The sequence below is a fragment of the Miniopterus natalensis genome, chromosome 5, assembly GCF_054644295.1.
Source record: "Miniopterus natalensis isolate mMinNat1 chromosome 5, mMinNat1.hap1, whole genome shotgun sequence".
Classification (NCBI taxonomy): Eukaryota; Metazoa; Chordata; class Mammalia; order Chiroptera; family Miniopteridae; genus Miniopterus; species Miniopterus natalensis.
In genome coordinates this window covers 12,672,385-12,695,116 of record NC_142085.1, presented here as the reverse complement: position 1 = coordinate 12,695,116, position 22,732 = coordinate 12,672,385, and the positions used below count along the sequence as shown (strand labels likewise).

The window sequence follows — 22,732 nt, the reverse complement described above, 5'->3', positions numbered from 1 at the left end:
AAGTGGAAAGGGCCAGAGGTAGGAATGCGATTGACAGATTTGAGGAGCTGAAAGAAGGCCGGTGAGTCCAGAAAGCGTGAACGAAACTCCTAGTGAGGCGTGAGGAAGAGAGATGACATAGGCCTGCCAGGCCCGGGAGCTGGGGGCCATGGGGAGCCCCTGGGGAGTTTAAAGCAGAGGAGGGACATGCTTGCATTCTTAATAAATCCCTCGGTTGCTATGTGGAGAATACATTGTAGGAGGGCAAAGTGGGAGCTGGCAAAGCAGGTAAGAGACATTCCAGGTGGAACATGGCAGTGACTTAGGCTGGGATAAAAAAGAAAAAGAGAGAGAGAGAGTCAAAGAGAAGCAAAGAGGGGCAAGGCGTATTTCTAGAGGGTTGCAGACAGGACCTGCCAGTGGAGCTGATGTGGGAATTGAGGGATCGTGGAAGAGTTTTAGAGTGTTTTGCTTGAGCAAGTGGTACCATTTACTGACATGGAAGCAATTAGGGGAAACAGCTTGGGGTAGAGTTCGGAATGGAGTTGGAAATTAAGGGTTCTGTTTGGGGCATGTTCAGTTTGAGATGCCAAGTAGACATTCAAGTCGAGATTTCAAGTGGGCTATTAGATATCCCAGCCTGGCCCTCCGTGGAGAGGTCAGAGCTGAAGATACAAATTTGGGAGCCATCGGGGTATAATACGTATTAAAGCAGTGAGACTAAGTGGAATCACCTGTTGGAAGAGACGAGGGCCCAGGGCTGAGGCTCACTGCGCTGCAACGTCTGGAGGCTGGAAGAAGAAGGCAGGAGGAAAACCAGGAGCGGGCATGTCACAGGAGGCCAAGGAAGGAAGTGCTTCCAGCAGAAAGGAGGTGGCAGCTGTGTCACTCAGGTAGACTAGGCTACGCTCTGGTCATAAGTGAACAGCAAAGCTCGGTAGCTAATCATAAGGGATTTCTTGTTCAACTGCATGAACAACGTGGGTCAGAGGGTGGGGGTCTCTGGTCCACAGTCGCCAGGGACCAGGCTGCCATCAACGGGATGTCTGGAATGACGCTGTGGTCCTTCAGTGCTTTAGCCGGGAAGCAGCACATCACCGCCCTGCTGGCAGGACGGGCACATGCGCCCCGCCACCCAGGCGGCCTAGGACACAGGTGGTGACTCCACCGCTCTGCCATTTACCGAGAGGGCAAGTAAAATAGGAACAGAAAGCTGGCCGCTGGGTTGGGCAAGGCTAGGTCACTGGGCTGTTCAGTGGCATCGGGGAGATGAAACTCCAGCGGACTGCACTCGGGGGACACTGGCGGGTGAGGGACAGAGGTGATGAGGCAGCTCTGTCCAGGCTGCGTCTACGGAAAGGGACGTTTGATAGGATGGTCGATGCTTGTTCCGCTGAAACCAGAAGGGAAGCCTGCGGCGCGGTGGGGCCACCAGCAGACATGGTGCCGGGAGTTGAGGAAGCCCCCGCCCCGTTGCAGTTATTCTCAGTGAGACGCCGTGACCGGGGGCCGAGCCTGGCTGGTGTGGCCGGGAGGCAGGGACACAGAAGCGGTGGGTGGAGCCCGCTGGCAGTTTAAGCCGCTCTCCCTACATGACCAACCATAACCTGCAGCTGCCTGAAGAATTCTGCTGTTACGGCAGCTCTTGCACCCTGAGCAGCTCACTGTGCGCAGGCCTTCCGATGACTTGTTATTAGTTAGGATGGTAACTCATTTTACACTTTCACTTTCTATAGTGTGTTCCACACTTACCCATTCATTCTGTCAGGCTGTTAAATAAGTGAGTCCCAGCGGCCACTTTCTGCCTTCTTTTCTGTCACTGTAGAGCACATGCTCAGAGAACTGCCTTAGGGGTGTGTGCACAGTTAACAAATAATGCTTTTCAAAAAAACAATTTAACTGGAGAGATCTCACCCTTGCTCCTTCGTTCAGTCTACAGACCTTGTCCAGAGTGTCTGCTCTGTTTCAAGCACTGAGCTTGGAGCTGGGGCTGCAGACACAAGAGGCAAAGTCACTTGCCCTCTGGAGTTCATGGCCTGGGGAGGTAGGTGAGATAGTCATGGAAACACATCATTGCAAAGGTATTCAGGAGTTCCACACAAAGTGCCACCTCCTCTGATTAACCCTTCGCAGTAACATTAAGGGACAGGAATTATTAGCTTCAGTGGATAGATGAGGAGATCAAAGCAGTTTAAACGGCTGGCCCTGGGCCATACAGCTAGTGAGTGAAACCAGCACTCAGACCCATGTCTTCTGACTACAAATTCCACTCCCTTTGCCCAGCCCCTGGACAAGAACAGCAGGAGAACAGCCTGAGGTTACACCTAAAGCAAACATTCTTCCTCAGTCATTTGAGAGAGAATTGCCTGAGAAGCGCGTGGAAAACTCCAGTAGCCCCCTGCTTGGGATGCCTGGGCAAGCATGGACTAGTTAAGAGAGTGGTGTCTGGACCGAGAGGTCACTTAGGAACAGATTCCCTCATGTCAAACCCCCGGGGTCCTTCCAGTCAATTTCTGTGCCCGATCTTGCATGCCGTGGGCTCCTCCCCACACCCATGGCTTTGCCTTTCTGTTCCCTGTGCAGGGAACCACGTGGACCTCCTTCCCTCCAGCTCCTGCTCCTCGGTTCCTCTAAAATCTTTCTCAGGAGGAATTTTCTTTGAAAGTCCCTTTGCTGTGTGATTATGTCCCTTGTGTGCTCCCTCACAATCATTCCCACCATCTGCACGGTGTTACCACCAGTGCAGTGTCTAGGAGTGCTTTCTGCTTTGCACTGCAAGCTGTGACCTTCCCCGAGCCCCAGTGCTTTGTATCAGAAGCTCAAGGACAGTCTTTCTGTCACTTATCTGTAACTGGCCATGCACGAGGGTTGTCAATAGCGTAGATACTCCGGCACTTGTTGACAGATGGTTGGCTTCACCAGTTGACTCACTGCCCGAGTGAATAAACTAATTTTGCATTTCGGTAATGAAACGCTTTCCAGAGAAGTGGCAGTTGGGACACAGAGTTCAAAAGGAAAGCAGTGGCCTCCTGGGTCCTCCTCTCCTCCTCTCCATGATTTGCTCGTTTGCAGGTGGGAGACTGTCTGCCGAAGACCACGCTCGGGACCTGGACCCTTCCCCTTCTCTGCTCTGTGGAAACCCCCAGCCCACCCGCTCCAGTCCAACAGAACCGTTTCACTTGCATAAGCTATTTTACTGCAGAGACTTCTGAGAGCGAGCTCCGTGTAGACTAGGGAAAGATCATTGCTTAACCGGACCTGACACAGTCAGCTAACTAACAAAGTCCTAATGGCAGGGACTCAAGTCAGTCAACCTTCCCCTTCCCCCTGGGTTCCCAGGTGAAGCAGCCCCGCCACCCGCCCATCTAGGGCCTCCCCCAGTTTCCCATTCACGAAGGTCTCAGCTCTTCTGAGCTGCCTGCCATGTGCATTCACGACCCAGTCACAACCCTCCAAAAGTTGCCCTTTGCTCTTTACCATCTCTGCCCCCCCTGACCCCATAGGTCCAACCTCAGAGGTTTGCCGGTATTTATGAGATTATTACTACTTGGCAAATGGTTTTCACTTGCAACACAGTGTACAAAAGGAAGGGTTTGGAGTCAGACAAACCTGCTAAGGCTTTGTTATTTTACTAACTGATGTCTTGGGGTTAACCTCGGGGTTAACTAACTGTTAACCTTTTGTCACCTTTAAGCACCTTACCTTAACAGTGGGCTCGATACTACCTAGTGGACAGGGTCGCTGCCAGAATTCAGTGGCACCATGTATGTGATTCCCGTAGCACATACAAAGTTCTCAATAAGCATGAGCTCCCACCACTAACACAGTTGTCGTGAATACTAATTGAGTTAGGATCTGTGAGTTAATATTTGTGAAAGTGCCTGTCGCTTAGAAGGCAAATAAAAAATAATTCTCCCTTTTCTTTCCTTAAAGAATGAACTGAAACATATCCAGACTTCATTTTCCCAGGCAACAGATTTTCTTTAAATCCACATTCATTTCAGGAGAGGGGCGTTTTTGCTACTAGGCCAGATTGTAACTCTTTCATTCTCTTTAAAAAAATATATCAAAATGAAGTTGAGACTAGAGTGGAATTCATGCCTAATCGAGACATAGATAGAAAACTAGACTCATCTTTCAGGCAGCGGGCCACGCGGACGCTGCTTGAGCCACAGCCCCCGAAGCGCAGGCCGACAGAACTGAACCCCCGGGAGGAAGCCAGTCAGCAGTGAGCCACGGCCTTTGCAAGTGGTCAAGGCATCTCAAACTTGGGGAGTCCTGTGTTTTCCAGATTCCAAAGAACTTGGAGTGTCTTTGTAAGCTGAAGAGGAATGCTGCCTTTCTGTCCAGGGGGCCTCCCGGCCAACTGCCCTTTAGCCCACGCAGGGCTAAGATACCCGTCCTTCCACCCGTTCCCAGGGCTGGTCCAAGCCTCGGGCGTGGATTAGCCACCAAGGCTCCTCCAGGACTACCAGGGCTGTGGCCTGAAGCGATGGAAAAGGCTCCCCAGATGCAGGTTAACCTGGCAGCGTGCTGTCTTATTCAATGGAAACGCTGCTGGCCTCCAGATTCCTGAGTTAGCTCCAAAACACAGAAATGCCAGCGTGCCCCAGGCTGCTCTCCAAGCTCTGTGCCTGCGTCTGTCTATGGGTTTCTCCAAGCAGCCCACACGGGCGCTTTGTCCCAAATGCTCACAAAATAAACCCCAGAGACACGGGGTCAGGAAAATGAAGGTTTTCTGCAGATGACCTTTGGGACCACGTTTGAAGGTTTGAAGTTACTGCTGGAAATGGGCAGCTACCCTCAAGCAACGGCCATGCTTTGAGGGGCTCCAGGCCTGTCCCCTCGGCTGGCACACCCGGCCTTTCTTCACCTGCTCAGGCTAACGTCCAGGGCACAGTTGTGGCAGGAGGGTGCATCAGACATGGTCACCAAGATGAAAGGGAAACACGACCTGCCTCAAGCGCCACCCCTCAATTCCTCCCAGCCCACGTGGTCTGTGCTGCTGGGCCTGTTGGAGTTGCCGGTGGGATGTGTGATTTCTGGCACCAGGAGTCAGGAACCCATTTAGTTTATTTAGATGTGGTGCCACCGTTGGGTGGGTCTCCTAAGGTTTCTGTGGCTTTCCACTTCAGATTTTCCTTCCCTCCACTCCCCGGAGCCCCTGCCAAGTCTGCCATGCTCCAGCCTGGTCCAGCCAGCCCTGCGAATCTACTAATTAAAGGTTCTCCTTTGACATCTTTCATGTGGCAATTTAGGAAACTCCAAGGCAAGTCCCGATCTGAGGACGTTAGCCCAGGTGGTATCATCTGGTTTGAAGACAGGCCTTTAACCCCAAGGTCCTAGGGGCACCAACTCATTCCAGAAGTTGTCAGTCAAAAGCAGGAAGTAGGTTGGGCAAGTATCCTTGGTCACCCCCCAAAATTTACCCTTTGCTCTTCACATCTGTAGTCACTTTGGCCGTGGCTAAGTGGTTTTGTCTTCCCCTCATCCTCAGATTTCGTACCCTACTGTCCCCACCCAGCAACCCCTCAAATTGTAGCTGAGCTGCTCCTGGCCCTTAAAGTAAACAGAGCCATGGCACACGGCACCGCTTCCCGCGGTGACCTCTGTCACCCCGACGGCAGAGGAGCGTGGACAGGGGCCTCCTCGGCACCCACGCCCAGACGGCCGCCCTCAGTGACTCAGGCGCTCTAGGGCACGCTGCTCCTGGGGAAGCCACCTGCGGGCCAGCTCCTGTGGTGATGGAACCAGGCAGGTGTTTCATCCTGAAAGCGCAGGAATTATGAAAGTCACAGCAGATGTCTTCTGACCGGGTGGTAATCTGGGAGTATCTATTACAAGAAGAGCTTCTAGGCCAGGGATGGCTGCCTGGAGGACTGTGCTGAAAACTCGGGGGCTATCATTCGTTTCCCCAGCAAAGGATTCTGTGATTGGTTAACAAAGTCTTCCATTGGTGTGAGGAAGGAAAGAGGGAACACAGGGGCCACAAATGTGCCACCCCGTCTTTCATGTAACTTCCAAAACCTCCTTCCTAAACGACAGCACCCTCCCCACAGTGGGGGAAGGCGGTGAAGACAGTATCTCAGGTTTTCCTTCTAACCTCTCTGGGAGATTGCCCATTTCTCTTTATAAGATCCTACAGCACCTCCCCATCTCACGAACGTATTCATGTCCGCATCAGTGGGCCCTTTGCTCCCCGCGCCAGGAGCTGCTGACTTGTCCTTCACCCCAGAGTCTCTGGCCGTAGCCATCGCTTCCCACGGGACACCCTGGTTCCCAGCGCCATCCCCAGCTGGACCATTGGCCTTTCCTTTGGTTCTCAGGCCCTCCTGACCTTTCTGCTTTGCATGATTGACCCTTCCTCTCATCTAAGTTCTTCACCCCCCCTCCCCCGTAGGTCCATTCATTCTAACCTCTCCACACACCCACACACTGAAAGGGTGGACGTCTCTTCTATTTATGTGAGGATATTTTTGTGTGTTTCACCTAACTCAGCCTTCACAGAGAGCTCTCAGCGCCTGTAGAACCTTCTACCAGCTAGCATAGGAAAACATACTCCACCGGGGCCTGCCGCTTCCCCTGACTGTAAGCACGTCCCTTACTACCTATTATAGGTACTCAGCATATCATTCCCGTGCCTTCGGTTTGAAAGCTTCCACTACCAAGCCACAGAGAGTGTAATCACCCCAGTCCCCCCACATCCAGCTTCTCCCAGCATCAGCCCCGAGTGACCCCCACCCACCTCTGAGCCTTCTCCTGCTTTCAGCCCCAAAGCCCCTCCCCTGGGGACCCGCCCCGCCCCTCGCTTTCCTTCATTCCCTCTTGGTCTTGTTTTCTCCCCTCCCTTGTTCAGTCCCAGGCACCAACATGAATAAATGTCTTTCCCAAGGAAAACACATTTTTGGCTCCAACTAGGAAATCGTTTTTCAGCATGAATAACACAACTCTCCATTATTTTACTTTTGTCAAATGTTAAGCAATAGCTTCAGCAGCAGTAGGTTGTTTGGGAGCAGCCAGGAAAATGAGCTCTGGCCCACGTGCCCAGACTAAAGGAAATCAGACAGCAGGCCCCAAGGCGGTGGCATAAACTCTCCACTTCCGGTGTTTTTCCTTTCCGTTTGGTTTCCATGGGACCCTGCATTGGGAGTGGGGAGGGCTTCCAAAAGTAAGAAACCAAACTTCAGGATGGCAAAAAAGAGCACTAAGAAATGCACGAGGCACCAGGGCCTAAGAACTCTGGGCGCCCCACATTTTCAGAAACCCAGCTCGAGGCTGATATGGAGAGTACCTGTTGACTGCCATTCCTACCTGAGCGTTCCTTCTAGGCATCAAAATCCAGAAGAGGTGGCTCCTTTAGGACCTGGAAATGTTTTCCATGCAATTCACAACCGGAATTGCAATGCTGTGTTTTGGGGACTTAGACTGAGAAACTCCTCTCTTTTAGGGGTTTTGGGGAGGGGGGGTTGTTTTGCTTTGTTTTGTTTGAAATTTTAACCATCCTGTGATGCTTTATTTGCTCTCCTTTAGGTTTTAAACAGTCCTGTGACTCAGCGGGCCAGCAGGCTTCTCTGAGTCATCCATATTTTCTGGGATGCGACACTGGGACCTATGACTGAAATTCACTAAAAGGAAACAGCTATGAACTAGAAATGGGAAGTTAGATCTCCTCAGGCCTACACTTTCCTGAGCAGCCCAGTCCATCAGACTAAACAAAGTTGGGAAGCAGGTGCAATTTATCTTCCCTTTCAAGCTCAGATCCCCCTGGTTCTGGCACCAACCTGAGACACCACCTTATGTCTCTCAACCTTGCGGGACCTATTAGCTAATTGTCAACAAATTATGCAGTTTTTTCTTTGCTGGCCCTAAACTAGTGATGCCTTCAGGAATATCTGCATTGTTATGAAAGCTTCTTGGCATTGGAATTTGTCTCTAATGGTGGGCCCTGAGGCATGGTGAGACTTACTGGGGAGAAGATGATGTTATATTTCTAAAATCACACTGGATAAGGAATGAACCTGCCCAGGAGGACAGTGGTGGAGGGAGGAAAAAAGGTGTTGACATGCTTCACTCCCCCCGTAAAGTCACAGTGTGCTATTTAATATGCTATATCACAAAGAAAAGCATTAAGCCTCCAAAACCTTCATTCATTCAAAAGACATTAGACTGAGTTCTTCCTATGTGCCAGGTACTAGCCGGGTGCTAGAAATATTGCATCAGACAAAACTGACAAAAATCGCTGCCCTCATGGAGCTTACAAATTCTAGAAATAATTTTAGAACATATTGATAAATGAAATAAACTATGCAAATGGTAAACAAAATTCATGGTTCTGTTTGCCCTGTGATACTATAAAGAAAACTCAAAGTTTTAGACAAGATAAGCATTCATAAGGGCATGATTTATGGGTAAATTCTATCACCAGGTTAGCTTGAGGTCTGCCACCTGCCCCCCTCTATCAGGTATACTTTCCCTGAGAAAACTGATCAAAGAACAGAAATGACCTCCTTTAAAAGCGGGGCAATTTTTACCCCTATACTCATTTCTTTACTGAGTCTCAGTTTCCTCATCTGTAAAACTATATTATGGCCAGGGATTATGGAGAAGTTTAACTAAAGTAATATAGGCATATCTTGGAGATATTTCAGGTTTGGTTCCAGATCACCGCAGTAAATATCACAATAAACGGAGTCATATGAAATTTTTTTGATTTCCCCGTGTATATAAAAGTTATGTTTACACTATACTATAGTCTATTAAGTGTGCAATAGCATTATGTCAAAGAAAACTATGTACATACCTTAATTTAAAAATACTTTATTGCTAAAAAATGCTAATCATCTGAGTCTTCGGGGAGTCATAATCTTGTTGCTGATGGAGGGTCTTGCCTCAGCGTTGATGACTCCTGACTGATCAGGATGGTGGTTGATGAAGGTCAGGGTGGCTGTGGCAATTTCTTAAAATGATACAATAATGAAGTTTGCCCCATTGATTGACTCCTCCTTTCATGAACCTTTTATCTGTAGCACGTGATGCTGTTTGACAGCATTTTGCTCGCAATAGAATTTTTTTCAAAATTGGAGCCTGTCATCTCAAACCCTGCCACTGCTTTTTCAACTAAATTTGTGTAGTATTCTAAATTTTGTGTTGTCATTTCAACAACCTTCACAGCATCTTCACCAAGAGATCATATCTCAAGAAATTTTTGCTCATTCGTAGAAAGCAACTCCTCATCCGTTAAAGTTTGATCATGAGATTGCACCAGTTCAGTCACATCTTCAGGCTCCACTTCTAATTCTAGTTCTCTTGCTGTTTCCACCACATCTGCAGTTACTTACCCCACTGAAGTGCTGAACCCCTTAAAGTCGTCCATGAGCGTTGGAGTCAACTTATTCCAAACTCCTGTTAATATTGATATTTTGACCTTTCCCCATGAATCATAAATGTTTGTATTGGCATCTAGAATGGTGAATCTTTTCCAGAAGGTTTTCCATTTACTTTGCCCAAACCCATCAGAGGAATCACTATCTGTGGCAGCTATAGCCTTACAAAATGTATTTCTTAAATAAGAATACTTGAAAGTCAAAATTACTCTTTGATCGATGGAAGTTGTGTTAACAGGCATAAAAACAACATTAATCTTGTTGTATGTCTCCATCAGAGCTCTGGGGTAACCAAATGCATTGTCAATAAGCAGTAATATTTTGAAAGGAATCTTTTTCTGAGTACTAGGTTTCATCAATAGGTTTAAGATATTCAGCTAATCATGTTGTAAACAGATGTGCCATCATCCAGGCTTTGTTGTGCCATTTATAGAGCACAGGAAGAGTAGATTTAGCATAATTCTTAAAGGTCCTAGGATTTTTCAGAATGGTAAATGAGCATTGGCTTCAACTTATAGTCAGCAGCTGCATTAGCCCCTAACAAGTGAGTCAGCCTGTCCTTTGAAGCTTTGAGGCCAGGTACTGACTTCTCTCTAGCTATGAAAGTCCTAGATGGCAACCCAAAGGCAGATGGATGTGGACTATACACAAGCAGAATAGTAATGGACAAGAGTAGGGCTGAGATGGAGCCTGGGGTCTCACACTGCAGCTGCCCATGGAGTCCTTTCCACTCTCCTCTCGGCAGACTCCGAGTCTCACCCCCCACAAGGCAGCTGTGAAGTCTTCCTAGGCTTCCAGGCCTTGCCTTGCCTCTTTGCCTTCAAACTGTGGGCATCATGAGCCCCTTCATCTTGGCCTCCCTAAGCAGACACTTAGGATGCTGGCTGCCAGGACTATGGCCATTACACTAATGCTCATCCACCTGAGGTCACCACCATCAGAGAACTCCAATTCCAGAATATTTCTCCATTACAACAGGAGGAAAACTGATACCATGCTCCTGACGATAAGCCCATAGCACTGTGAGACCCCAGTGCCTTTTAAATCACCAGAAGTTTTAATCACTTCCAGTGCAACTTCCCCATAATGTGTACTTTACTAAATTTTAAATCTTTGAAAATTAATGATTCATGTATAATATGATATCATGGTGGCCCCAGATTCTTAGCAAGACCTTCCAGGTTCTGCAAGATGATCCCAACCTACTTTCCTGGGATTGTCTCTTCTGTGAATCCCATGTCGTTTCCTCTCCCACTGCCCAGACCCCTCCACAGCTCAGGGAAGACCGTCCAGGACCTACTGCTGTACCAGGATCATGGGCACTGGAGAACCTTTAGCTGGCCTTCCCAGCCAGCTGCTGATTTAGAATGTCAGCCCTAAAAGAAAGCAGAGCCTGACAGAGCAAAGGCCGTGGCCCTTCGCCTTCACTGCAGCTTTTTGAGCAACCTTCCACCTCTCCTCCTCTCCCCCCCCCCACCCCATATCACTATTGGTCACTGGTTGTTGGCAGTCTTCTCACCTCCTCCTCTATGGGGGGCAATTTAGGGATCCCAGGGGCAGGCTCCAATGTGGTCTCTATGCAGCTTCTCTCTTCCCCAACTCTATCCCAGAGAGCCCCGTTCCCTCTCTTCCCGGTTGTTCATTTATTATGCAGTGGAAGCATACCCAGTAGTTAAAATGAGCACAGACCAGGGGCAGGGGAGAGGCATGGAGTGAGTCCCTGGGCTCCTGGAGGAAGCAGAGTGCCCCCTGGTTAATGTCTCTCTCTCATCAGGACTCCTCTTTCCAAGTCTCTCACAAACCCATGTCCAGGCCCCACTCGGTTCTGCAGTGTGCAGGGCAGATGTGGACATGGAACTGAGCTGTGCCCATTCACTTCGGATGGAAAAGGGTGGGGTGCCTTTGTGTGCCTCACCATTCAGACATCTCCGTGGTGCTATTTTTATCAACAGTAATCATTAAATTGGTGTCAGATGGGCTCGTCCAGTTCCCTGCCCCGAGGCAGGGTTTTTCCAGGCAGGAGATGTGGTCTGTGGCCCATATGAATGCATCTCGGGTACCCTAGGCCTCGGAGGGAACCCCTGTAGCCCTGGACCATGTTCCCACGGTGATAAGAGCAAGGTTCATCATCACTCGCATTTCATTCTGGGCCTGACTCACTTAACAGACATATGTTGAGCACATTCTAAATGCCAGTCACTGAACAAGACACCAAGGATTCACCAAAAAATATCCTCTCCTCCCCCAAGGACACTGGAATTTCATCAGAAAGGATTGTCATGCAAAGTGACAGTGCCTGTGGGCTGGGCATGTTACAGAAGCATCTACAGGTCCAGAGTGGATGGGGGATTTACTCTGTCTGGGCCTTGGGGAAGCTTCATGGAGGCACTAATGCTCAGCCAGGGCTGCAAAGATAAGCAGAGTTAAATGGATAAAAACATGGAAAAGGGGATGAAGGGCAGAGGCATAACAAACGATTGTCGATTCATCCAAAATCCAGCTGTGAGTCAGCTCTCTCCTAGAGAGTCCCAGGCACACACCTGCTTCGACCCTCACCCTGGGAGTGAGGGAGGGATGTCACCTGCTCACTCCAAGGGCTCTGGCCCTTCTGACTCTGAGTTTCAGAATTTGGCCCCTGAGCAGGACCCGGCAGGGAGGATTAGTCTGCAGTGGCAGTAATGACTCAGGATGTTGGAGTTAGTCATGAGCTAGGACCTTCCTGCACCACCGCCTGCTCCTGGGTCCTGCAACTGAGAGCCTGAGTCCTGAGTCAGAACGAGGTCCCTCATTAGCCGCAGGAAACAGGGTGGGCTGTGATGTGGAGACAAAGAGCAGAATTTTCTAGATTCTAAGTCTTTCAGTCTGAATTACGCTTCTTTTAACTAAATGCCTGGAAATTCAGGGTGAAATTTAACAGAAAACCAAAATGGGGAGTAACAGGAAAACAGGGAGAAATATGGCACCGAACGATGGCAGAAAGTGCATTTGCAGATGTTCTTGGCAATCGAGGGCTTGGCACTCTGGTTTTCATTTCCTTTGACCAGACATTCCAAACCCCGCCCCCCCACATGTCACAAGGATGCACAGGCACAGCCCTGCAGGGTGCAGGGTGCAGGGTGCAGGGTGTGGCTGAAAGGGCCTCCCCAGGGTGGCAGCCAGCTGGAAGGGCCTGGAGCCACCTGCCTGTTTGGGAGCCTCTTGCTGTGGGCCTCTTGGAGCCAGGGCTGGCTTTGCCATCTGACTAAAGTGACAATGAAATTAATGGGATCCTGATGCCGTGACTAAGGCAATTTCCCTGTGTCTCCAACAGGGATGAGAGAGGAAATGTCATTAGGACGCCAGGAGGCGTTTGAAATCTTCAAGAGGGACCACGCTGACAGCATTACCATCGAAGACAACAAACAGATTCTGAAACAGAGGTAAGGCTGGCTCAGGGAGCCGCTGGCCCTGCAGGCTGGGCCGGGCCAGCGAGAGGAAACTTGCTTCTGTCCCCTCCAAGCTGCCCAGCCCAGCTCCTACAAGGAAGGCACGGCGTTTGCTGTCTCAGTGAATTACACCCAGCCTGGTGCGGTTCTCCAGGTGTGTATGCCTCATCACCCCCGTACAGCCGGGTGGCAACCTCAGGGGCTGTTTTTGGCAGCACGAACTATCTATGCAAGTCTCACCATTGTACATTCATTCTCATCGGCTTGTGGTTCTATCACTATCTCACTGTTCCAAAGGCAGGAAAAAAAAAAATCTATGGACTCAATTATAGACGTAGAACTCCAGGCCTGTAGCTGCTATGGAGGGTGGTCCAGCACCTCTTAGTCAAAGAAAGTGTACAGACGCACCTCTGTGACCCACAGGCCCTGGGTGCGTTCTCCTGGCCGCAGGCAGAGCCGGCAGCACCGTCTGCTGACCCGCTGTGGAGCAAGGCTGTGTTCTGGGTCCTTAAGAATAAGCTTATTCTTTGTTCCAGATAACCCATGAATTAGACACATATCCTCAAGCCGTAGCAAACAGAATGACTGCCAGGCGTGTGGGTCCAGAGCTCAGGGGAGAGTTCTACACTATAAATATGTCACATGTGGCTGGATCTTAGCACACGGTAAATTTTCAAAAACTATTTGTTGAAGTAAAATGAGATCCAGGATTGAGAGTCAGGCGTGAGCAGTGGATGAGCCCCCGCAGAAAAGCATGTGGCAGTGGCAGGGCCTAGAGGGTAGAACCACAGGGGGAAGCTCGAAAGGACAGAGAGGGAAAGGAGGCCACAGTGGGGCCTGAGAAGAAGCAGAGAGAGAGGAAGAGGGACAACCTGGAGAATATACTGTCCTGAGGCGAGGGGAGGCTGCTCCGGGAAGCGGCATGGTGTCCCTTGCAGCAGATGCTACCGAGAAGTCAGCAGGTGGTGCTGGGAAGCACAGGGAGATTTGGCACCTGAAGTTTCGGAAGTGACAAAACAGATCAAAATAAGATGAGCAAACAGAGAAAGAGAGCAAACAGTGTGCTCAAAACGTTCGTGATAGGTGAGAGACATTTTTATGAAGAAGAAAGGGAGGAGCTTAAGGAGCAGGGAAGCCTGCTTCAGGATGGGAGAGAGTCGGCCAAGGCTGGAGGCCTCAGAAGCAAGCCAGTGACGAGCAGAGAGAGAGAGACGGGAGAAACCACCGCAGCAAGGCTCGGGGGACCGGGGGTGGGGGTCTGGTCGGGAGGGAACCAAGGGCAGGAGGCCTGAACAGAACAGCAAAGCGAGATGCGACTGACGTGGGTACACTGAGAAGCGGAGGGGGGAGTTGAAGGGGACCTCTGCTTTCTCTGTGCAAGTTGATGCAGCATGAGGGACTTGAGGGTGGTAACGAAGGTGTAGAACAGCTGCCACGGGGAGTGGGAAAGGAGGCAGGCTGGGGAAAGAGAAAGGAAATGCGATCGGCTTTGAGAGCCCAGCTTCCCCTATTAACCGACAGTTTTCCACTTGGTGGGAGGGTGGGGGCAGATCTCAGATCCCCAGGAGTACAGTGAAGGTGATTGGGGTGTGCCCAGGGGGCTGTCTGGAGCACCGTGCAGCACTCCTTAGTCCAAAGAAGTGTATGCACCCCTGTGACCCAGCAATTCCACAGCCGGGTTTATCTCCCAAGTTCTCACGGTTCAGAGGAGACATACATGAGGGTGCCCATGGCAGCTCTGTTTGTGGCTGGAGAGAGCTGGAAACTTTCTGGGTGTCCATCCCTGGGGAAGCAGAGAGGGGAAACACTGGGGAGGGCCTCCATGGGGTCGGCTGCAGCAGATGGGAGCCATGGATCAATGTACACATGCTAACAAGGAAAGCCCTAAGAACACAATTGATGTAAATTATAAATATATGCACTCAAAATGAAAATAGTCAAACAAAAAGATAAACTTTAGTATACTTTAGCCATAAGAATGGTTACCTCTGTGGGGAAGCAGAACAGGACCAAGACTCGGGGACATGAATGAATGAATAAATAAATAAATGACTGGAACAAGGGGTGGGGAGCAGAAGAAAGTGGAGCCAGTGACGGCTGAGAGCTCTGTCCCTAGGAAAATGGGCATAGGCACAGCCACATGAGGCCGGCACCTGACCCAGGGGTTTCACACGCTTCTCTGTGCCGTGGGCCATGGATTTTCAGCAGAGTCAGCTGGACATGTTGAAGCAGGGTGCCTTGTATGCCTGATGATAAACATGTGAAACTAGACAACAGCTGTTCTATCCAACGACTTCAGAAGAGCCCGTAGCTTTGTCCCTGCTTGAGGCATCAAACCTCCCACCAGTGCCTCATACCCCTGGCTCCCTGTCGAAGTGACCATGGAGCTTGTAGACGCCTGCCGACGCTTTGGCCGGCCTCCCCACACATTCACTCGGCTACATAGAGCCGGAGCATCCGTTTGTTTAAAGGCTCTCACCTGCCACGGCTTGAAAGCTGCTGCCTAGAGAGTGTCCAGAGACCTTGAGACCCAGAACCTTGGAGGCAGGAGCGCAACACCTCCACAGCTTAAACCAATTACCAGGTGGCTCGCGCACTCAAGCTTAGAACCCCTGGCTCGGGAAGAACACACTACTTCATCTTTCTTATTCTAGAATTGGCATGTTTCCTGGTCCTGGTCTGTGCCCTTCGGCCGAGGTCTGTTTCCAGCAGGGGGTAGGTTGGGGAGGTGGCAGAGATGCGGAGGTCGTGGTCTTTGGAAGCCTCCTAATACAGAGCTCACTGAACTCTGGTGCAGTGGAGCTCTGACAAGCCGTGTGACAAATGTGCTTTGGGGTTCAAACACATTGAAATCGCGCAGGATGGGCTGGTGGTGCTGGTCGCCCCATCTTCCCTGAGGCCGTCGAGCAAGGGACTCAATGAACTCCCACAAAGCTTCCCTCTGGAAAGAGGTTTTCCCAGCAGTAAATCAGTCTTTTTAAGTCAAATGAAAAGTTGGGAGACCTGCCTACATTTTAAAAAAGCGTCACATCTGTTTAATGTTACTGTAATAACAATCATTAAAGGAATGTTCGGTACCGGGAGGTTTAACCGAGGACCTACCCCCCTCTCAGGCTGAGAGCTTCGTCTGTGTTCGCTGAGCGTATTCGGCTATGAGCTCACAGGCTCACAAGTGCTTCAGGCGGAGGGCTAAGCGAAGACGTTTTTATATGAAAACGTAGAAGTGTGAACCAGTGTTCCCACAGCAGACATCAAAATAAGTTCCCACGGGCACTTATGGGGTGATCTCCACGCCACTCTTGCTTTAGGGCCTGGTCCACAGGAACCTGATCCCCTCCCCACGCCGGCTCCCGTTCCCTCGGGCGGCCCAGAGCATCGCATGGACCATCTCGGGGAGAACCGGCCAGTCCTCAGAACACGGACGTGCGCCGCAGGGTTTGCTCAGGGTGGCATTAAGTTACTTTTTCCTAACTCTACTGACTGCCTAGTCTCGTCTCTCTAAAAGTCCCCCATGGCCGGGACCCAGTGGCCTGGCCCACCATTTTATTCCTACTTCTCAAATGCCAAATAACGGCACTCAGTGGTCCTAGTGTTGTGACATCATGTTGGCAAAGTCCAGGAGAGAAGGTCTCAGAACTCGTGGCCCCGATGCCCGGGCCTTGGGCCAGCTCAGCCTCTCTGGCCCAAGGTAATTAACTTCTAAACCCAAATGTACGATCCCTTCTGGTTCCCCCAGCTCCCAAGAGTGTAGGAGTTGATTTAGAGTTGCAGGATGGGACCATGGACTGCACACACGTCTGCGTTACTTGTACAGTGGCACCTCGGTCTCCAAATGTGATCCGTTCCGGAAGCCCGTTCGAGTTCCGAAATGTTCGAAAACCGAGGGATCCACAGCCGACAGCCGGGCCTCCGGATCTTGCCCTCAGCGGAAGCCGTGTGGCATGTTCGACTTCCGAGGCGTGTTCGAAAACCGAAGCATTTACGTCCGGGTTTGCAGCGTTCATAACCTGAAATGTTCGCCAACAGAGACGTTCGAAAACCGAGGGACCACTGTAGGAGGGTTTCCTTCCCTTTCTATACCTGCACCCTTTGCGGCCCTCACAGGGGGTTTCTAGCCCCTCCCAGCTCTGGCCTCAGCCTGGGGAAAGCCTGCCTGTGACAACAGAAACTAGACACTGGCCCCCGAATAGGAGGTTTGCCCTTCGCCGAATGAGAGCATGTGAGCCAGTTCTTCAGCCACTGTTTCCGCAGAAGACAACTGCAGCTGAAAATCACTGCGTTCTCAGGCATGACACCCTCCTAGTGTAGAGCAGCGTGGGGAGGGGCTGGGACCCCCGCCTGGCGAACGCCCCTCTGCTGCGCAGATCTCTCACACAAACCCAATCCCTCGCTCGCCATTAAATAGCAAGAGGAGAAATAAATGAGATTAACTGCAGCTGGAAAGAAGTCGGTGAACTCACCCAAGACAAGCGCCCCTTCCTTCAGCTGGATCCTTCAGACGCAGAACCTAAACCCAACAAATCTCACGGCACCATCTGGAAATAACGTCCATGACAAATAGGAGGTCCCTGGTTCCCGTTAGACTTCAATGGCAACTTTATTATTTTCCCATTTGTCCTTTGTATGTATGTACACCTGTCTCCTGAGCCAGAAGTATAAACTCTGAGAGCAGAGAGCAGGTTAGAATCTTCTCAGCCGCCCCACAGTTTTTAAGACAACACTGGCCTCAGAAATGATACTTTTGCCTGAGGGTGACAATTTGAAATGGACTCTGGGAAACCTTGGCAGTCAGGAAAACTGCTGGGGCCTGAGTGTGTCTCTAGGAGGGGAGAGTGCAGCCACGGGCTTCTAGAGAGTCGGGGAAGGGACCTCTCAATGGGAGACAAGAGAAGGCAGCCATCCTCAGCCGGAAACGAGATGAAATAGAAAAAGAACTTGTTATTTTTTAAAACGTATGGGAAATAAAAGGTGCATCTTCATTGCAACATAGCGGAGGCACCAAGGTACCTTGTCGGGGAGAGGTCTACAGAGAAGGCAAAGGCATAGCTATAGGCCCCGACTTCTCTCTACCCCTCTGATGGGGAAGAGAACTGAATAGTCACTCTACAAATAATCTAGTAAGTTCATCACCCTAGACAAAAACACTGGGAAAGATGTCATAGGAGCCCCTTGCCTTCCAATGGCACATTTACCCCACTGACCCAAAGAAACTGTCCCAGCTGATGTGACAGGGAACATGCCGCAGAGGCCCTTGGAGGCTGGGTGGTCCCTTCTGATTCTTTGGTTTGCTGAAAGGACAGTGCTTGTCCACTACTGTCTGTGGTTACTGCTTCCAACATGCGGTCCCACCCTGGGCTCCTACATGGCCGGGCGGTGGTCGTGATTCCCACACCAAAGCGCACTTGACCGTGAACCTCCCGCATGAGCCCGGCCCTGAGAGGTGTCTCGTTCTAACCCGAGAGAGGAGGCATCTGAGGTCCAGCTGCTATGAGGTGGGGTGGGCGTGGGAATCCAGGCGTCTGGCTCCCAGTCCAGTGCCCCCCACGTTGCACACGTTGCTCACTCGTGAGTCACTTCTTTTGTTCTACAGAACTGGTGAAGTGTTTACTAAGCACCAGCCCCTGTTCTAAGCTCCAAGGACATCCAAGTGAATTAAACTGATGTGGTCACTATCCACATGGCACTTAGGATATGGAAAGGGAAACAAACACGTGAGCAGCGGTCCCATTACAGCACTCTAATGAAGGCAGAAGTTCAGGGTGCTGCGGAGCTCGCGGGGTGACACCCGATGCCGGCGTCAAAGGTGCTGGAAAGTTGTCTAGAGGAAGAGGCATCTCAGCTGAAACTGCAGGGAGAAACTAGCCAGATCAGGAGTGATGTTCGTAGCAAAGGGAGCAGCCAAAGGTGAGAGCCAGTGGGACCCTGAGGGAATGGAAAGCAGGACAGGCCAGCTGGACAGGCAGAGGGGGTGCCAGAGAATCTGGGGAAATCAGCAGGAGCCAGAGCTGGGGGGTTCTGGTTAGCCTTGTTAAGGAATCTGGGCTTTGTTCTGATGTCCCCCGGGTGCCCTTGAAGAGTTTTGAGCAGGAGTGTTACAAGATCAAGTTTGCTTTTAAGAAGGCTCACTAGGGCTAACCCGTGGGAAGTACCCTGAAGGCAGGTAGTGTGGGCTCAGGGAGCCGAGCAAGCATTCGTTCCAGTAATCGGGGAAAGAGACGGCAGCTTCCTCTCTAAGGCCAAGTAGGACTAAAGCTAGCTGGGATGCCGCGGCAGATGCTGAGGCTGTAGAATGAGCGAGACCCCAGGACTGAGTGGAGGGCTAACGGGGACGGGGCAAAGGACGGTGTGCAGGTTCCTGGCGCGGGCACATGGGCTGGGCGAGTGTCGGTGCCCTGTGCTGAGATGAGGAAGACGGCAGGAAGGGGGGAGTCTTCAGGGAAGGTAATCAGTTCTGCTTTGGAGACTGAATTTTCATTACCTGCAGGGCATCCAATAGCAGCCGGATAGGGGGCCAGGGGATAAGCAGGGCTGAGGTGGAGACCACAGGTGAGTCAGTGGCATTAGGACAGGGTCGGGACAAAACCTGCAGAAGGAGACCTGCAGAGGAGACCGAGGAGCAGCCAGGGAGAGCCAGGTGATGTGACATGGCAGCCAGTGAGAAAGAACTTCACTCTGGGACAGCAGCCAGCACAGTACCGGGCGCACAGTGCATGTAGTTGGATCTGGGAAGGCTGATGTCACCGGAACCAGGTGTGAAAGAACAGCCAGGCACTGTTTCTGTCCCATCCAAACCCAGGCCTTGCTCAGAGGTAGAGCGTTTCTGTGTGTGAACAGAGCAGCCTGCCAGCCCCACACTGGGCCTGTCCCCAGCAGCGTGCACTCTCTAACCAGGGCCAGGGACTCCCTCATAGGAGCACTCTGGCCCCAGCAGTGAGACCCTAGGAGAGCACAGGAAGTTCTGGTGGAGTCCCAGAGCCTCCTAGCTGGGCCTCCCAGCAGGCCCCGCCTCCTCCCCGGTGGGCCCCGCCTCTTCCCCAGTGGGCCCTGCCTCCTCCCCAGTGGGCCCTGCCTCCTCCCCAGTGGGCCACGCCTCTTCACCGGTGAGCAGCAGCTTAGGATACTGTCTGGGGTGCACAAGCCCTTGGGGAAGTCAGCACAGGTTCCCCACCTTGGTTGCAGGCTGGGTCCCTGAGTCATGTCATTAATGGGAATGTGCATCTTTCAGAAGGACAGGAGTTGAAGGCTCTCTTGGCAGAGTCTGGATGAGCAGAACTGAGCCTGGGCAAGAGGAAGGGGATGGGCTGGGGGACGTGGAGGGGCAGGGCTGGCATGGGAGAACAAGGACCTGGCAGACTGGGTCACCCTCTTCTCAGCTCAATGGTTCGCCTCCTTTCCCTTCTCATCTCCCCGCCTCCCTTCACACTCTCCCTCTTCTCCCCCCAGGGCTGGGCTTCCTTAGGAAAGAGTTTGTCTTGACAACCAGGGATCAGGAACACATGTGGGTGGGGTGGCCTGGAGTGGTGACAGGTGCGGAGTAAAGGGAAACGGTCTCATGAAGACGGGCAGACATCAGCCCGCACCTCCGCAGTGGGCAAACCCTTCTTAACCTGGCGCTGGGCTGCAGAGAGGAAGCTGGAACAGCTCACGGCGCGCGCGCACGCACACACACACACACACACACACACACACACACACACACACACTCTGTGTCTGCCTGTCCTGGGCAGCTCTTTGGAGAACATGGACCACAGCACTAAGCGGCCCCCTCCGCCGTGCCCCCTGGACAGCCTGGGCACTGCCGAGGTGGTGGTGCAGGCGGGGGGCCTCATCCCAGGCCTGCCGGGCTTCTCGGAACAGCGCTGCTGCGGCCTCCTATTCTGCCTGCAGTGCCTCCTTTTGCATCTGCACTCCGCTCTCCTCCAGCACTGACATGATTTCCAGCAGCTTGGCAGCCTTGCTCTTGCATTTTCATTGTTTTCAAGTTTCCAGGCTCTACAGAAAGGGCAGGAAGAGGAGTTGTTCATTGAGCAATGAAGGACTGTCAAATCGGATGAAATCCTAGGTACTGGACATGGATGGGGCAGTCAGCAAACAGTTCCAGCCCCCCCTCCCACTTGGCAGAAACTAAAGCGTGAAGACAGCCCTCACCTGAGTGGCCTGGACCAAGCCTGAGATGCTGCCCAGCAGACACAGGCCAGTGCGAGCACAGGGCCCAGTGCAGTGACCTACACGTCACATGAATGTTTGCTGAACCAAATTCAGCCTGAATGGCATCAAAAAGAACTATACTCCTCTCCGGAAGTGACAGGCCCTGGCTGAAGAGAGGATGTGCATCATCTGTGATGAGCCTGAATACCCTCAGTGAGGGAGCCAGGGGTAGGATCCCAAAAACCCTAACATTGAGGGAGAATTTCATCCCCTCCCCTGGGAGTTCCCCTGTCTGTAGTCACAGGCCAAGGAGACAGACTTGGAAAATAGCAGGGGCATAGTTCATACCACTTTCCATGAAGCACAGAGCACTCTGGCCTTTGCTAATGCTGTTCCCCTGCCTGGAAAGCCCTCCTCTCCCCACTTCCTCTAACGAAAATCTACCCAGCTAAAGCAGTTGTGGATGAAACAGTGTATCTGGGTCTCACTGGGATCCAGAAAGATTTGAGAGGTGAGACAATGAGGGGAAAGGAGATAATTAAAAATAAAATTGGTCAGATGTTGACAGTTAATGACATACAGTGGTGGGTGTGTGAGGGTTCATTCTGTCATTCTATTTTGTGTATATCTGGAAATTTCCATAATAAAAGTTTCCTTAAAAATCCTATGCACCCATAAAACCCAGGTGAGTCCTACCTTGTACATGAGCTTTCCTGACTCGTGGACAGGCCCCTCCCTGGTCCTCTAATGGCATGGCCAGTGTTGCCCACAGTAGCACCATGATTTACTGTAGCCATATATTATGTATTTGTTTCATAGACTTTCAGTTGCCTCTTAAATTTCATGGCAGAAGGAAGACGGGAAAGCAACTAATATTTCACGAGGTCCTGGACTGCCTGTTTCTCATATAGGCTTTATCCTACACCACTCCTCTAGCTCCACAGGTGGCTCATAAATATTCGTTAGGAGATACGGAGGAGTCGCTAAGTGCACATCAGCACAACCATCTGGTGGACTAGTAGACAGCCATCAAAGACGATGGAGAGGTTTCTAAAGAGATGGGGAAAGACATGTTGTAATGCTTAGTGAAAAAAAATCGAAGCACAAAACCATACATACGGCATGATCTTAACTCCATGAAAAACTGGCTAGAAAAAGACTGGAAAGATCTCAAAATGTGCTTATTTCTGGATGGGGGGTTATTCGAGATTCTTTTCCTTGTTTTTTTTATATTTTCAAAATGCGGCTTACCACCACCTATACCAGGAGTTAGCAAACTTCTTCCGTAAAGGGTCAGATAGTAAATACGTTCAGCTCTGCAGGCCTCACGGTCTCTGTCCAGCCTACTCAGCTCTGCCTTAGCAGCAGGACAGCAGCCACAGAACCACCTAAACATGGGCGTGGCCGGGTGTCATTTACAGGGACAGGTGTGGGCTGCCTTTGTCTCATGACCACCCATAGTTTGCTGACCTCTGCTATGTGACTATAATCAGAGAAAGAAGCTGCTTAAGTTACATTAAGCATGTGTTCCTTGCCTGTAACTCTAAGATCCTGATACTACAGAGCACGCCCAGTACAGAGAGCTTATAGTCACTCTTTATTCTGGCTCCCTTGCATCATAAACACTAGAAACTGGAAGTCCTAAATTAGTGAACATGAGAATGAAAACCCTATGCCGAGTCGGGGCGTAAAATTCACGATACCAGGGATTAATACAAAATTTTTCTCCATTTCAGCCTAGTGTATTTCATTTACTTAGATTTTTCTTTTATGTCTTTTAATAAAGTTTTATCATAT

At 51.0% G+C, this 22,732-nt stretch overlaps 1 protein-coding gene across 1 annotated transcript in view; it reads left to right on the top strand.

Moving 5' to 3' along the window:
* Positions 1–22,732, top strand: part of KIF6 (kinesin family member 6) — a 338,850-nt gene that overhangs the window by 240,857 nt on the left and 75,261 nt on the right. The window contains exon 14 of the mRNA XM_087817374.1: positions 12,673–12,781. Within this exon, the coding sequence (XP_087673500.1) occupies positions 12,673–12,781 (109 nt within the window). The remainder of the gene's footprint in view (positions 1–12,672; positions 12,782–22,732) is intronic.